Source organism: Monopterus albus, unplaced genomic scaffold, assembly GCF_001952655.1.
Source record: "Monopterus albus unplaced genomic scaffold, M_albus_1.0 scaffold50.1, whole genome shotgun sequence".
NCBI lineage: Eukaryota > Metazoa > Chordata > Actinopteri > Synbranchiformes > Synbranchidae > Monopterus > Monopterus albus.
The window spans coordinates 2,632,285-2,650,171 of NW_018127930.1; the positions used below are offsets into that span (position 1 = coordinate 2,632,285).

The 17,887-nt window shown below is 39.1% G+C and overlaps 1 protein-coding gene across 1 annotated transcript in view; it reads right to left on the reverse strand.

The window, feature by feature from the left end:
* Positions 1-10,054: 10,054 nt before the first annotated feature.
* Positions 10,055-17,887, reverse strand: part of adra1ab (adrenoceptor alpha 1Ab) — a gene marked incomplete at its 5' end in the record, with an annotated part of 10,216 nt that continues 2,383 nt past the window's right edge. Inside the window, one exon of the mRNA XM_020600999.1 lies at positions 10,055-13,351. Within this exon, the coding sequence (XP_020456655.1) occupies positions 12,903-13,351 (449 nt within the window). The remainder of the gene's footprint in view (positions 13,352-17,887) is intronic.

A 17,887-nucleotide genomic window follows, 5' to 3' on the forward strand; every position in this document is an offset into this window, starting at 1 on the left:
CCACTGGAGTTGGCCCTCCTGTGTTGGGCCATGCGTTTGTGAAGCGGCTGCTTAGTTTCACCAATGTACAAGTCGTTATACTCCTGACTACACTTAATGGCATACACCACATCACTCTGTTTATGTCTGGGTGTTTTGTCCTTTGGGTGGACCAGTCTCTGCTGCAGGGTGTTCCTTGGTTTAAAGCTAAATGGGATATTGTGGTTGTGAAATATCCTGTTTAACTTCTCTGATAAACCAGCCACATAAGGGATGACAGTGTTATCACTATCATCTTGTTTCTGGTTTCTCCCTGTTGGGCCTCTTCCTTGCTTTGGTGAAGGCCCACTGATTGATTTGATTTGTTTGCTATTGAACTCATTAAATAGTGTCACAAATATTTGTACTGTCATTTGGAGATTAAAATTTCACAACAAAATGGTTTGTGGAAAAAAAAAACAGTGTAGTTGAGAGGAAGTGTTCTACCAGCCCATTTTTAATCCCCCCCAATCTGACTTGACCCACATCCAGGCCATGACTCCCCCCGTGCAGATAGTTTTGACCACACCAAACCATTTTCCTGGCCTAAAAGTAGTCTTATCCCAGTTTATAAATTGCAGTTCTTTGTTTCTTATCTCATGTTTATTCCAGTTTTATAAACATGTGCTTAAATGGTGTGAAAATCCAATAAAAGAAAAAAGAATCATAAGTACAGACAAAACTTTTAAAGTGTCATTTATAAAAGATAAACCACATGTCAGGAGACTCAAGTCCCCAAATTATGAGTCAAAAATACTGATTACATGACCTACATATCCTCATTGTTAGCTACAGCCCTTCCCACAACACAGTGTATGTACATGTAAACTAAAAATCTTAGATTCAAGTCTGTCTCTATGCAGCTGGTCCCTAATTTACACATAGATAACGGCGAAACACAACCTCACACCACTTCTCTATTTGTGCTTTCAACCCCACTTTTCTAGTCTTCCACCCTTCTATAGAAGGTAAAGTCTGTCCTGAATGACTAATACAATTTGGCAGCAAGCATAGTTCTGAGAGTGAAAGCTTGCTTCTTGTATTTTTGTTTTTTTCCATGTTACTCCTTGCTCTCAGTTTGTATTTCTCTGCCTTTTGTTCACCCCTTTCTTTCCATCTGTCCCTGGCTCCTTCTTTGTTTCTGGCTGTTGCTGTGGTGACAGACCCCCCTATTCTTTTGGGGTTCTGCTTTGTGTTTGTCATGGCAACGCTTGTCAGGTTCGAGGTTGCCATTAGCAACCTGTCCTGACCTGGTGGTATGAGTGCAGCTTTGTGCTCGTGCACACACACACACACACTCACACATACGCGTGGTTTTATAATTATTCTGTGACAGTGCTGCACCATTTTTACATAATCCTATGCTGAGTTGCACAGAACCCAAAATCCTCTGTTGCTTAAAAAGAATAGATTAGAGTTGAAAGCACAGTACAGACTGCAGTAGAAACATACTCACTCACATTAAATAGCAACCAGTCGTTGCTGTGATGCAGCACCCGCGCCTCGGGAATTGACTTGGCTGTTAAAAAAACAACTGTCAGCGCTGCCGTCCTCACTGTGTCCCATGCCTCCTTGATTTACTCACAGTAAACCACACACTTACCGGTATACTCCTTTCATGCTCTGTCAGCTTGGATGCTTCTTGTATGCCATATTATGCTAATGATATATGAGTGATAAGTATGTACAATGTGCTGCAGAATAAGAGGAGCTTCCCTCTATTGTTGATGCTGTTGAACACCTTCTTGCCCCCCTGAACCCATTCATCTCCCTCTGTAAGCCTTTCTTCTTTGTGAAATTGAAACTGTGTGATGGTATTTGTCTTGGTGGTTGGGGGGTTTCTGGGATGCTTGCTTATTATGGAAAAGTGTCAAAGCCCATAGATGGTGATGTAAAAAACAATACAATGAAAAAAAAGGACTTCAAAGAATTAAAAAACAAGGAATCAAATCTCCGTCTTTGGTTTATGACTTATATGTTAGACGCATTCTGTAAGTCATGAAATTTAGAGACTATAAAAGAAAAACACAGAGACACAGTTGATGCTTGGTGTGGGCCGATTATGTTTGGACAGTAATGCAGTATAGTTCACAGGCCTTGTAGTACACGTAACATGCACCTCAGCCTCCCAAGCTGAACTCATTTTCACTGGTGACTGAAAATCCCATTGTCAACTTGCACTGTAAAACTCAACAAGCTAGTTCAGCTTAAAATAATTTCTAAGCTGACTGCCTAAGCAAGCTGGGAATCTTAAATTGTTTGTACATTTGTCTAACTTAGAATAATAAGTTGAGATGACACAGTGAAGCGGAAAAGATAGTTCCACCAACTTTATATTTTAAATTTAATCAACAAGTATTTTAGTATTACCAGCAGGACATTTTTAGTTGTACAAATCTAAATGCTAGACAACAAAAAATGTCACAACAAACTGACTACTGCTATCAGTTATAGAAGCATAAAATAAAAGTTATTTCAACAAGCATCTTGCAGAATTTACTTGTTTTTTCAGCTGAACAGATAGAAGGTAAAGGTAAGCTCAAACTCATATCTTGTTTTAATGAACTTACTTTCTGAAGGCAGCCAGGTTTTTAGAAAAGGTTCCTCTTACTTGCAGCATTGTTTACTCAAAACTTTAACATGCATAATTTGCCCGTGCAGGTAACATTTGTATTTACTAACAGTACCACCCAAAAAATCAATGAATATTCAAAATGGCTTTTTATTTTAATTTAAAACTGACAGTAGACTTTCCACCAGAAATCTCAAACTTGAATTATGAATGAATGAATTATGGTAAGTTCCACTTATTTTACATTGACGTTTACATTTTACATAAAACAGCCAACTGTAAAACCTTACAGCTTATGTGTGTAGCCAAATAACTGGCACCACAAATGGCCATAAAAACGTTTGGTGTGTGTTTCAGGTCTTTTGGGGTAGTCTCTATCTGGGTGGTATAAAAGTTAGCTCATGCAGGTGCTCTTCTTGAATGACAGCAACATCAACAGTCACTTGCAACAGCAAGTGTTGCTTGTGTCCATCTTCCTCTGTAACAAAAAGAAGGCCAACATTCACTTCTTTTACAGCCTCCAACCCTGAACTGGAAGCCTAAGAAATATAAACATTCAATTATTAAGCATCACTAGAAAAAAACACAGTTACTGTTCTTTTTGGAAAGACAAGGATAAGGAAATCCTGCTTCTACACAGAGAATACATCATTTGGCAGTATCCCTGTTCCCAAACCAGAAAACATCCTTAGTTTTATAATGTTTGTTTTGTGTGAAACGAGGTCACTATTATGCCCATAATAAGGCACAATTCTTTTTGTTTTAACAAGTTTCAAGTGTAACTTAAATGTACTATGTTATCCCACCGGGTTATACAACTCTGCTGCCATCCCTAAACCACTAAAATATATATGAGTTGTAATGCTGCATTGGGTGACATTTTACTTAATTGCAGTGACCATGGCCAGAGTATTTAACTACTAATAGCATCGACTCTCAGCAATTTATGAAAAATGATTGTGTAGGAAAGACGATGCTCAGAGACACTGCTCCATTTAAACTACTTTGCTAGTTTGACACACTGAGAGAAATGTAGTACCACTGGCCACATTCATCACAATAAAGGAATATGTCTTCTAAATGTGATGAAATAGTTCTTGTGTGTTTAGAGATTTCTGGAAGACAGTGGGCACTGATACATACAATAAGCCATAACAAACTTTAGCTGTACAAAATATTATTAGTAAGATAAATGTATTTTTCTTTTGGTCTCAAGTCCACAAACTTGTATTGGACATAAAGTTTTTAAGATACAAAATATGACAATGTATGTCATTGTATATAAAAATAAAAAACTGCAATTTTTCCTTTGGTGTAAATAAACATCATATGGATACAGACAAACATTTCATAGCCATTACTGTGTGTCCCGGCAGCATGGTGGACCAGTGATCAGCGCCTCACAGCAAGAAGGTTCTGGGTTCGAGTCCCTGCCAACCTGTGGTCTTTCTGTGTGGAGTTTCCATGTTCTCCCTGTGCCTGCATGCCAGGCATTCTGGCTTCTTCCCACAGTCCAAAGACATACAGCTTAGGTTGATTGGTGACTCTAAACTGCCTCTAGTAGTGTGTGTGTGTGTGTGGTTGTTTGTCTACATGTCAGCCCTGTGATAGACTGGCAACCTGTCCAGAGTGGACCCCGTCTCTTGGCCAATGTCAGCTGGGATTGGCTCCAGTCCCCCTGTGGTATAGATAATGGATGGATACTGTGTGTCCCACAGTGTCAGAAAAGCTTTTTTTTTAGTTTAAAAATATTCAGACCTAATCTGGAGCTGTCTTTTTGAAGGTATTCTCGATGTCATACTCATCTGAAGAGTAAAAAAAAAAAAAAGACCTGAGTGAAAAATGAAAAACCTTGAGAGAGAAGTGTGAAACCTGTCTGTATTTCACACCTGGCCAGTTACTGTGTAATGCATTTTGCAGTCAGAGGTGATTTTAGATACTGTTACTCGAAGGACTAAGCACTTCGTCTGAAGCATATTGAGGCCTTTATTTTTACACTGAACTGAAACAGTCTAAATTCTGTTCATGTCTTGAAGGAAATATATGCCTGTCTCAAAAAATGCAGGGTACTAACACCATGTGAATGTCTTTGTTACCAGTTGTGATTTACTACTAGCAGTAAATTACAACCAGGTGGCAGCATTACATGTTTCTACACTAGATGGCAGCGCTGTCATCCTGATAACTCACTGCTCTTAGCTTCTTCTGTCCATTGTCACATGGGATTTCTTTTTTTTTTTGCAGGTGGTAATGAAAATTTATTTCAACAGTTAAATGGTCTGTGGTACATCTTGTACTGTTCTTACTGTAAATTATTCACAGCCAAAATAATAAAATATATTATTCAGTTAGAATAATATCCACTGTGAGTTAGGAAATTTTTTTAAATAATTTAAAAATAATTTAAATAGTTGGTGAGCAACTGCCAGTCTTGTTCCCACAGTGCATTAAATTGAAAATCTAATATGTGATGAATGAATGTTCAACATAAAAGCATTTTCCTTTCCTTAGAGACACATTAAACAATGTGAGAAGAGATGACTAAAAAATACTGTGAACAAATGCATATTTTTTTTTCTCATTCAGTGGAGACTTTCTCTTCAGGTTTAATCCTAGCTGGTTTTTTAAAAACAAAATTGCTAAAGGCTAGGCTTTAGTGTTTTCATTAGGAGAGGTCATGCAGGAAATGATTAAATATATAATATCATGACCTTTCCTGTGTGTGCTATGTCCCATGGGTAGTGTTTCTTAAAGAGGATCCACAACAGTGAAACTTGACAGGGTAGATGTTAGGCTTATTGTTTCTGTCATCTGACCATCATGTGAATGGCATTTAAGCATATTTTATACACACATATTTTGCTGTTGTGATTTCTCTAACTCTAACACTTGGCTGACATTTGTAGTCAGTCATTCACACTAACATTCACAACCCTGGACAATTTAAAGTCTCAATTTCACCTGCCTTGATACTGAAAGAGAAAACTGGCACACAGAACACTCAGGTTTCAAAGCAGACCTTAAAAAAGATATAGCTTGTGACAGATTGATGTCCCCTGACCAGCCATGGGGGGAATTCAGAGATGCTGTGTGTAGCTCTTTATGTTTCCAGTTCAATGTGTGTATGAGGAAGCTGGCTTTAACGTGAAGCCTCCAAAAGTCCTCTCTTTTGATACATATGGGTGTAAGATCTATCAGTTTGGAGCTTTTCTTTCTTTTTGTATGATTTGAATATGCGATATTGTATGAACCTTTCGTGCTCTCTGGCCAGAATCAACACAGGACAATGTAATTTACAATTGTGACTTTTTGAGCTTCTCTTCTGAACATGGGATTTTCTTCATCACCAACCATATCTCCTAATGATTTACATTCATTTTGGGTTTATGAGGAAAGGTAAGTGCTATTGTTTCATTTTCATGAACTGTCATTCCCCATTCTGCCTCCAGATGTCCTCAGACCTCAGACCCTGTTTCTCATCACCTGACTCCATCCTGCCCACCTGCACACCTATTCCTCATTATCCCCTCAGTACTATCAGTTTTTCCTGGCACTGCCATGCTCACCTGTGTGTACTGTGTGTTTATAACCTACCTGTTTTGGATCTATTACTTGGGTTTTTTGTTTTGTTTGTTCCCCTTTTGCCTAGATATGGACTGCTCACCTGTCTGGGAACACTGCATGTTCCCAGACTTCACCTTCTGTTCTTCCCTGCCTGATCTGTAAGTATGTCTGTACATAAAGTTATCCTCTTAACACAACTGCTTGTGAACCTGTGTGTCTGTAACCGAGTCCTACAGTACCTACCTACACCATAAAGATGAAAGGTTGCAAAACGAGCGTAGTCCTGCTTTACAATATGTATCAAGCATCTCATTTCGTGCTTTACACCCATCCATACACTTTTATATTGTATGAGACAGTTTTGCTGAAGATTTTTTTTAGAGGCTTGAAAAGTTCTGCTTGAAGTACTAATTATTTTCATGTATTGTCAAGGTTGACATGAACTTTATATGAAAACCTGCCACAGAACGGCACAGTGTTTATTTAACCCGAACACTGAAGCTGTCCTATGTGTTAGTACAGTATAAGAGGAGATAGGATTACTGACCTTTGGACAAGTGTACTGACCTTTTCAAGCTCAGTCTGGCTTTCAGAAATCAGCCGAAACATGGTTTGTGCTTGTTTGCCACCTGAAGTCAAACTGTGGCTACAGTACTATAACACATTTTACCCAGCATTATTTTTTATGATAGAGCCATCACTTTGTTTCTGAACAATCTGAAGACCTACTCTGTCAGTGTAAAATATTATTAAAAATTTGACAACCGCAAAATTTGAGGCAGAAATAAGGTTTTATGTTTATCTGAATAGTTGAAATCTGTATTCATAAACCAAGAAAGAGAACTTGATGTACAAACTGGGAGCTGAATGTTATTGAAACAAATCTTATTTGCCATGAGCACTGAATGCATCTTCCATGGAGGTGGAGGCTTTAGGTCTTTTCTAATTAATTTTCATACAGCAACATTCAAATGTTATTTGAAGTTCACGGACACACACCGTGAACTTTAATGTCTCCAAATGCCAGAAAAAGCTTTAAGTTGCATAGAAGTGATACAAATGGAACAAACTATTTTCTTGAGCTTCAGCAATAAAATCACTTGATTTCATCACCAATGTGTATATTTTCATACACCTACAATGTGATTTCCTGAATTTTTTTTTTTTTTATTCTGTCTCTCAGAGTGGGAATGCACCTACAATGTGAATTTCAGACCCCTCCATGATTTCTAAGTGGGAGAACTTGCAAAATCGCAGGGTGTTCAAATACTTCTGTTCCTCACTGTATATTCACATTTTGGGAAATAAATGATGTGACTTTATGATCCTTAACAGAACACAAGGGTTAAAGAGGATCATGTGATCATACCTCTGCCTTTGGCTTTTAAACATCCTAAAGTGGCTTCACAAGGCTGATGAGCATAGGGCTTGGGAATATTTTTTGACCCACAGTGCTGTGTACAGTGGCTGGGCCCCGTACACAGCACCGTTCCTGCCCGTGGGTTGTTCAAGAACTGCAAAAACTGGTCCTAGAGGGTGGAATCATAGGGATAAAATAAATGCTTTGTGTTGCAGATGAGAATGGAAATGCAGATAGGTTTATTGTACCAGATCATTTCAACACAGTGAAGATGACGGTGGACTTCAGTGAATCCCCCCCAGTACTCAGCTGCACTGTATCAGCAGTGGAATCCTTCAAGTTCCTGGGCTCCACTACCTCCCAGGACCTGAAGTGGTTGTCCAACATCGGCACCATCACCAAGAAGGCACAGCAGAGGATGTACTTCCTGCGCCAGCTCAGGAAGGTCAACCTGCTTCAAGAGCTGCTGATACAGTTCTACAGGAGAATCACTGAGCCTGATCTCTGCTCATTTGCCACTATCTGGTTTGGTTCGGCAACCAAACAGGACAGGATCAGACTCCAGCGAACAGTCAGGACTGCAGAACGAATCATCGGTGCCAGCCTGCCCTCCGTGGAGGACCTGTACACCTCATGGGTCAAAATGAGGGCAGAGAAGATTTCAGCAGACCCCTCCCTCACATCCTGGACACAAATTGTTTGAACTCCTCCCATCTGGATGGTGCTACAGGTCACTGTACGCCAAGACAACCAGACACAAGGACAGTTTCTTCTCCTGTGCCATCACTCTGATGAACACAGACTGTATAAGAGAACAACAACCCTCAGTGTAATACCTGTAAATATAACCACTGTACACACCTATAAGCTCTTTCTTTACATTGTGTGTATATATTTATCACTTGTTTTTCTTTTTGATATTTTATTTGGGGCCACTGTGGAGTGGAGTCAAATTCCTTGTGTTTTAAACTTGGTAATAAAGGTTTGAGGCAAAGTTGTATTACTTACTTAAAGATTTCCCAGCACCTTATTTATTTCAGTTTTCTCACATTTTGTGTTCAGAATTCAGGAACTACATGATAAAACAACTGCCTTAGATTAAAGGCCACAGTTTTGCATTATGATGATGCACTGGGTGGTTTAGGTGTAGTCACATAACCTTTCTGCAAATTATCCACATAATATACTTTTAAAATCCATCATTACAGTGAAATACTAACACTCGAGTGTCCATAAAATTTTAAATTTATGCTCAATCGCCTAGAACAACTGTAAAATAAGATTTTCAGAAGTTATCCAGTTTGATGCATAACTGTGTTTTTCTCATTGCAAATTATGAGGCCTCTGTTACTTCCTCATGAGGTTACAGTTCTTCTCATCTGCATTACACACTGCCCTACATCACGATTACTTGTGATTGCCACTTGTAATGAAACATAACTTTGCTAAGTCAGCTGATAAGGTTAAACAATAGAGGCTTGTCTTTGCAGTAATGGGGGCCTGGACCTATTTATCACAACAGTGTTTGCTGTAATACAACAGCTGCTACAACACTTTGAATCCTGCGCCGCCTTTTGTAAATGAGAGCTGCGTGTTTAATTGGAATTTGATGCATTTATTTCCATAAATATCAGCACTGATGGAAGCAGACGCAGACACCTAACTGCTCTTCCCACGTACATAAAAAAAACAAACCCCAATCCAGAATGCACATGCAATGAAACTGACTTGCTTGTGGATGTGCGCACACACAGAAAGCGAGCAATGGTTTGGTGAGTCTCTCTCTCTGAGCGTCAGTCTACCACTGGGAATGTTCTGTGTTTATATTTTCAGAGTGAAACATAAAGATTTAAGGGAATATATAAAGAAATGATACAAGTTCAAATGTGAAATGTCATATCATTTCCCCCTATTCAGTCATACCTCTCAAATGAAAGGTCAACACATCACCTCAGACCACTTGTTGCCTAATGTTGTGTAACATTGGGTTCTTGGCTGCATCTTTATTTATTTGAGTCAGTTTAGTGATATTAGTGTGAAGTGAGAGTTTACAGAATTTAAACAAGCACTATCCCCCATAACTGTAGGCGCTGTACATAGAGAAACACCACTGTTAAAGTACAAATCCCACACAGTGAAGAAAACTCTTCATATCGTGCCCTAACCTGAGGTGACTGGGAAATGACACGTTATTTGTCTTCCAGAAATTCTCTCAACATCCTGCTTTATAGAGATAAGCATTCTCAGGTGTTCATCACTGTTGTCTGTAGGGTCTTAAAATCCCTTTAACCTAAGCACCGCAGAGAAAAACCACTTGGTTTGTAACACAGGGGAAGCAAAGGATTAATAGCTGAGAAGAATGATGTGACAGCTCCTAGAAAAAGATAAGACACTCAAAGCATGCGTTTAAAGCTATTAACCAATGCTCATGACATGTTATTTAATGAAGTGTGCATTATTTTGACATGCAGTTTGTGTGATATGGGCAACTTTATTTTGTTAAAAAACCTAATTTCAATAAAGACACAATGTGGGTTAGAACAGCAGACATGCATAGAATATAATACAAACCAGTGCAATCAGCCTGCAATGAAAAATACCTTGTGAAAAGCTTTCTGTTTTTGCTGCGACTGGTCAGAGAGATGTTAATTCATTGAAGCTTCTGGCCAATATTAATGTTCCTCTTTGCTGAAAGCAGATTCTTTGTTGGCATATGTTATGGCAATCTTTCTTTTTTTTATATATAAAAGGTTACAGTAATATTTTTGTACCTTTCTATCACAAAAGTTCAGTGTCCTTTCACATTTCCATATCTTTTCACAATGTCACCTTTTATATTGTGGCCTCCTGCACATCACAAAATGTATTTGATTAACTGAATAACAACCCCGCAGTAATGTTCTTCAACCACAGGCAACAAATGGAAATCAATCTCCAGCCTTAATACTAAAATGAGTAAGATTTAAAGCTCCAATAATTGACTTTTTTTTTTTTTTTTTTTTAATTAAAACACTGCCAACAATTCAAATGAGCAAGTACAGCATAATGCAGAGGAACCCACTAATCCCACAGTGGCACATAAGAATAGTTTCTTGCCCTGCATGACTCTGAATCAATTTGAATCTCAAAAATCCATTTTGTAAGCTGGTAATGATATGTTAATGGGGCAGAAAAGGTGTAGTTTAACCACAAGAGCAATGTGCAGTACCTGGGGATGTATACAATGTGCACACACTTGAACTACCTAGTTCATCTTCAAAAAAGGCAAGCATTAGGGCACTGTTTGGATTTAATAGCATAATAATTAGCTTTGAGAGACACACTTTAGCAAAGTGAAGAACTGAACTTAAGCATAAGCAAATGAGCTGGGCAACCACCAGACTTTAGAAAATGGGCCAACTCTGGTCAAGTGAATAAATAACTTAATTTCAAAGACCCTGTGCCTGTACAGCATTGTGGATAACAATGGCTTTCCTTCATACAAATGATGCAGCAGAGAGGTTGTCCTGCACTGCTGGGGATATGCAGCACTGAAATTAAAAAATTTAACCAGGGATATTGGTCAGTGAAGGTCACTTCCATGTCATTATTTTTATGTAGCCAAAAAAACCAAAGCTAAGATGCTTCCGAATGATGGCAGTTTAAAATTAAACTTGAAAATCAAACAATTTATATTTCTGGCAGTTAGGGTTCATATCGCTGATTCTGATTTCAGTGGTGTACAAACCTGAAAACTATGCATCCTCTTTATTCATTAAATTGAGACTTGGGTTTGAATTAAGCCTCAGTTCTAGTGACATCAAGAATCAGAATCAAACTGATTGCATTTACATGGACATGGTATCCCGGTTTAATGTAGGAGTATCCCGGTTTTGATCATATTTGGCATATGGTATTTACATGGAACAGAGAAACCTGGTTATGCATACCCCTGTATACATGATAAAAACTAGTAACCTGGTTACTGATGTGTCATCTTCTATATCCATCAATATGAACAGCTTATATTATAATTAGGACATTTTTGGTAAAACTATTTGTTTTTCTATTTGGTAAAACAATTTGTTTGTAATTATTGTTGGCATGTATCTTAACACTACCTCCGTCGCTCCAGCCATGAGATGCTGTTGCTGCCAACATCGTTTGTGTTTATCTGAAGTCACGTGTGTGCTGTAGCAGTGCCTGTGCAGATAGTTTGGAACATTCAGAGACTTAGATAAGTTGTATACATACAACAGTATCCCAGATTATTTTGAAGCACTCTGCTTAGCATTTTCAGGTTTCTCAAAACTGGGATAAGAGCTTATTCTTTCTGATATGGGATATGATGTTTTTATGCACAAATGCTAAAACAGGATCCTTCAAAAATGTAAAAGCACTCATTGAGTGCGTTCTTTTACCTCTAGTTGTTAGTCTCTGTCAGCTCATTGTTTTTGTTTTATAGCACTGATTCATTGACTGTATGCTACTATACCTGACAGGCAGACAAACTTAGCGACAATCTGGAGAAGGTAGAACATCTGCTCATGAGCCAAATATTATTTTCAGGAGTTGGTAGAGACCAAAACAGAGCTAAAAGGAGAGTGACTATTGGACTTTGATGCAGTAGCTTTGTGTCTGCTGGATGTGTTAGCAGGCAATTACATATAACTTTATAAGGCAATAACATATAAGGGCTGTCAGCTTGCTTTAGAGTTCTTCTGATTTATCACATTTTTGACATTGAATACATCACAGGTGTGGAACTTTTGTCAGACTGTACAGTAGTGTAAGATGTCTGTCATTTTAACATAGTCCCACACCAGGTTCTACTTGCTGAGATGTCGTGAATGCGGATTATTCTGGTGTGAGTATTGCACACTTAAATGCTTTTGTGCAGTCTGCTGAAACACCACTAAAGTTTTAAGAGATCATGTCTGTGGTGTCCTTTTACAATAGCTGTTCAATAAGATTTATATTACCTTTTATTTTCCCTGCCAAACCAAACACAGATAATTATGCCTACTAACTGTCCATGCTTTCAAAAAGCAGAACCTCTATTGCTGTGCGTTCATGCTGTCAACAGCCTTCAGCTTGCTGGTCAATGAGCAGCTCCTCTTGGATATTTTGATGTTTTAAGAGTAGCTTAGTAGTGGTGGCTGATGAGTGAAGACAAAATATTAATTATTCATTTTCCCTAGTCTTACTTATTTTGACACAGGTGTTTAAACTGGCATAAGGCCTTAAGGTAACAGAGTTTTCTCCTGCCTGCTCTGGAGGCGAGTTGGTCCTGTCACTCTGATGCCTCTGAGGAATATAACTATACATGTGAAAGTTGTTCAGTGTTTCCCCAAGGTAAAACCAAGACAGAGATGCAAGATCAGATGCCATGTTGCCTCAGCATACCCATCAAACAGCATCTCCCTTAACACCAAGAGATAGACGTAAGACCTTGTTTGATCCTTGACTGGAGGGGTTCTGTGGTACTGGAGTTTGACTTGCTGAGAAACACCATGTCTTCAGCAGATTCTTATTCTGGATTTGTGTAGCTTGAGACTGATCCGTACCATTGACAGATGATGAGGACAGCGCCCTGTAGCAACACCATGAGGAAACAGTGACACAATTCTGGGTTGAGGGATCAGATGTGGGTCCCAGACTGGTGGAATGGGGGGTGATGTGTCCTTGCGGTTTAGCGGTTCTCAGGCAGCGACCGCGGAGCACATTATGGAAGGCCTTCTTGAATTCCCGACTGAAGCATGAGTAGATAATAGGATTAATGCAGCTGTTGAGATAACCCAGCCAGAAGGTTATTTTAAAGATGGTTTCAGAGGGCTTATAAGATGGGAAGATAGATCCTAAAGAGCACACACAAAGAGACACAAATTAAAATAGAAATGAAAAAGGTAGTGCTGTAATATAGCACTAAGTCCTAATAGAGGGTGGATACTTGTACTGAACCAGACAAGAGCCATCAGGTTCAGACAGAAATGTATAAATCATGTTCGAGTTAGGTTTGGCCACTTAGGTCAAAGAATACTTGTAACTTCACTTGTAAATATTTTGAACTATAAATTGTACTGAGACTTTGATATCAAAGTACAGAAGAATAACTTTTTGTGCTTTGATATCAACCAAACCGATGATGTAACACTGCGGGATTAGTTAAAAAAAATTTTTAAGGCAGAAAATCAATTAGACACAAAGTAGATTGGTTTGTTTTGTACCACAGAATCCAGATGTTACAAAATTTTCACCAGATTTCATTTCAAATGTGTGAATGTTGTGGAGTAAATAAATACTGTTGAGTTCCAGGCACGTGCAAAGTCAATGTTGATAAAAGTAGGGCTTTATATACTGACAATCCATAGATGCCTAATTTTACGATCTTAGTAAGTAAATGTATGAGCTATTCCAGCATGGTTGCACCTGCAGTAAAAGGCATGTGGCCACCAAGTGCTTCAGCAAAAACAGACTCTTCCATCCAAAGAGCTCAGGAAAAACACAAAACGAAATATTCAGTGTTTTTTCACACCCACAGTCTGGAACTCTCAGACTATCATTGCCTCAGAGCTTGAATGGTTGTGCCGTGAGCCGTGAAGGTCTGTCTGAATTGAAATGCATAACTATTCTCTGATGACTGGCTGCTTTGGGAAGCAACAGGGTGACTGAGAATGCCTCCTAGCACTACAGCCCATTAAGCCTCATGCTTGTTATCTATAATAGCTTCCGTAGGAGAGAGCAATAGTTTGGTTCATTCAATTTCATCTCACAGTAGAAGCCCATTCTGCTCCAGTGTCGTGTTTTATTTGGTCTGTTTGGTTGCTAGTAATTGAATTTCTTCAAGTCTCTTGGGAGAAACTCGAGTAGTAGATTTGAGGCACAATGGGGAAGAAGGAAGGTCCTGCCTGATGGTGTGTTCACATATCATCAAGGAACATTATACAAATGATTCAGGCCTCAGCAGCTTGTCACAGTAGCAACAGTGCTAACCCACAGGAGGGCTGCAGCTAGACCTACACATCAGTGCCCCAGTCTATAGTTTTAGCCATGATGGTGGCTCCAGACTGAACTATTGAATAGACTGCCATGAGGTACAGATATACACGGTACCTAGGTAGTGTGTCCTAATTACTTTGGTGATCCCCTGACTTAATGCCATCACTAGGTCAATGTTTTCATTTATCGAGAGAAATGTGCTTATGGATCAGCCCAATAATTTTGTACAAGGCATTCATGGTTCTTAGACAATTAATCCTGAGGAATATGGTGCGACCCTGACTTATCCTCTAGTGCCAACTTAAGACTGAGCTGCTTCAGTCAAAACGTCAAATGGCTGAAGCTCCTGATCAGTCAGCAGATGGTGTCCTGGGGGATCTCCTCCCAGACCTGGATGGGGACATCAGTGAGCTCCTGGACAATCTGTGATGGTACCTGGTGGCATCGGATGCACCGATTTAGGTCAGGGGAACATGAGGGCCAATCAGTGGTGTCAGTGCCTTTGTCATCCAGGGAATGCCTGCATGCTCTGGCCACATGAGGTCTGGCATTGTGCAACACCAGGAGGAACCCGGGGCCCCCTGCACCAGTGTAAGATCTGACAATCGCTCTGAGAATTTTATCCTGGTACCTCACAGCAGTCAGGGTACCGTTGACTGTGACACGGAGGTCTGTGTGGCCCTCCAAGGATATACCTCCCCAGACGTGAGCACAGATCATACTAGAGGAAATCAAGACCTCATGCCCGAGGTCATATTGTAGGGTTCTCACTGTGCTCCTCCTGTTGCTCCTTGCACAAAGGAGCAGATACTGGTCCTGCTACTGGGTCGTTGCCATTCAATAGCCCTGTCCAGCTCCCCTGGTGTAACGGCTGGTGTCCTAGTATCTCCTCCATGCTCCTGGGTGTGTCTGTGGCGACCACATGCAAACCTATTCCCTTTTGGGGGTTGTCTTGCTTTTGCCTCTGCATTGCACCTGTTGTCACTTTCATTTTTACCAAAACAGGTGAAACAGAGTCCCAATCACAGATCAATATCTCTGAAGTTTAACTGACTTGGTGTTATACTGTGATGATCAAGTGTTCCCTTTTTTTTTTTTTTGAGCAGTGTAGAATTTAATAATTACTATAACCATCTGATATATACATTTAAGGGGGTATGTGCCCCCTCAGTCTGAATGGGTATGATGCCTGTGTTTACATGTCTTTCCTACTGTGACATGTCAAAATATCTGCTGTGGAAAAAAAAGCCTACTGACTGAAATACAACTGTCAAATTTTTAATAGCACCAGAAAAAATAACTTGATGGATGAAATCATAATGGCTACAAAGCTTGCATGTCAACAGATCTGTCTCCATGACAACAGAGCAAACTCTGTTCACCAATTAAGACCATGTGAAGCTTTGACTAAAGCTTGTACTGCAAGTTGACCTTGAGTTGGTATTGTTTTGTCAATCTGTAGTAGAATAACTTGGATCTGCCTACTGTGTATTGTTAATCCCTGTATTAAAGGACCTGTCAGTTTAGGAGAGGCAGGAGCTTCCACCCTTTGGTGCAATCTTTTTGTTTTACATTTGATTGAAACACTGGGGTAGTTATAAGTGAAATCACTAAAAGAAGTAACATATAATTTGTAGAGATGATGTAATTTATCTACATCTTGTCCATATTGTTTTCTAAGTTCATTCCCTGTTCCAGTAGTTTGAGAAACTGAATGCAATGGTCTACTGTGACAATTGTTATGTCAGTCAAGCCATGAGTTGTTTCAGAAGCAATTAAGATTTTAGATTAGGCTTCACAATGGATGGTTTCTGTCCTCTCTTCCATCTGTGATAGCATCACTGTTATCAAATTCTCTGTCAGTCTGACCAAATGTAGTTATAATTAATTAAAGACAGAGTTGAGAATATCTGGCTTAGTGGGAATTTACCTTTTCCAGAAATTCTGATATTACAGTTACCACAACAGCACCATTAACTCCAATTAGTTTGTTTCTGTTCAGTTTTGCTTCTGCTAAAATTCTAACATTTTATTCAAAGTAAAGCAACCCTGCATTTCTGCAACATAATTAAAACATTTTATTATTAGGTTCAGTCTGAAAAGCAGTGTTTAACTGCCCTCTCTAGATGGAAGTTTCAAGTCTGATGCCACACCCACCAGTGACATTACATTAGTGACATCCCCTGGAGTACACTTCTACATCACTGCAGCAAAGTTAGTTCTTCTGAAACACTACGCCTCATTCTCTGAACATAACCTTAGTTTTCATATCCGATTCAACTTTTTTGCAAAACTCTACATACATACTCAATAAAGCAGTTTTCACTTGTGATACAGGTAAACACAGGTGACAGCAGTTAAACACAGTTACAGCACATCTGGAATCGTTTACACACTACACCTCAAAATTGTTGACACTTGTTGATGTGATGGAGCCAATATAAGCTCTGAACACAGAGTGCACAGGTGGCACAAGTGAGCTGAAGGTTGAAACCAACAGTGGATGGGAACAGTCTGACAGACAGAGGAGTAAGAGTGTGTGTGGGGAAAAGGTGGTGTATGAGGAGGAAGCAAAGGGGGCTGAGATTAGGGAGATTGGTGGATGGAGCCCTCTGGGCTGACCCAGCACAAAGAAGTGACTGAGGCCAAATGAATCACTTGTTGATGTTGATTTTACAATGTACTGTAATGTCTTTACTCTTTTGTAGTACTGTATTTTTACATGTACTGAATCTGCAGAGATCCAATACTGTACTGCTTGCAGCACTTACAGTATACAATACCTAAACTGTTACTGAATTGTGGATTTATTTATATATTTTTAAAACATAAAATATATTTGCCTAATTATAAACAAAACGTTTTTTCTGGAGCTACAGGCCCTGAAAACTGTTTTCCTTCTTTCTGATGTAGTGTGCAATGACTGCTCAGTAGTGTTATTATGCTAACTGGCTGTGTGTATGCTCTGAAAACATAATCAGTGGTGGAAGAAGTACTCTTATTAATGAATTAATTAACTCTTAATATACTTAAAGTACCAATAGTAAAAGTACTCATTATACAGAGTGGCACAGTTCACATTAATGTACAGTGGGTACGGAAAGTATTCAGACCCCCTTAAATTTTTCACTCTTTGTTATATTGCAGCCATATGCTAAAATCCTTTAAGTTCACTTTTTTCCTCATTAATGTACACACAGCACCCCATATTGACAGAAAAACACAGAATTTTTGACATTTTTGCAGATTTATTAAAAAAGAAAAACTGAAATATCACATGGTCATAAGTATTCAGACCCTTTGCTGTGACACTCATATATTTAACTTAGGTGCTGTCCATTTCTTCTGATCATCCCAGAGATGGTTCTACACCTTCATTTGAGTCCAGCTGTGTT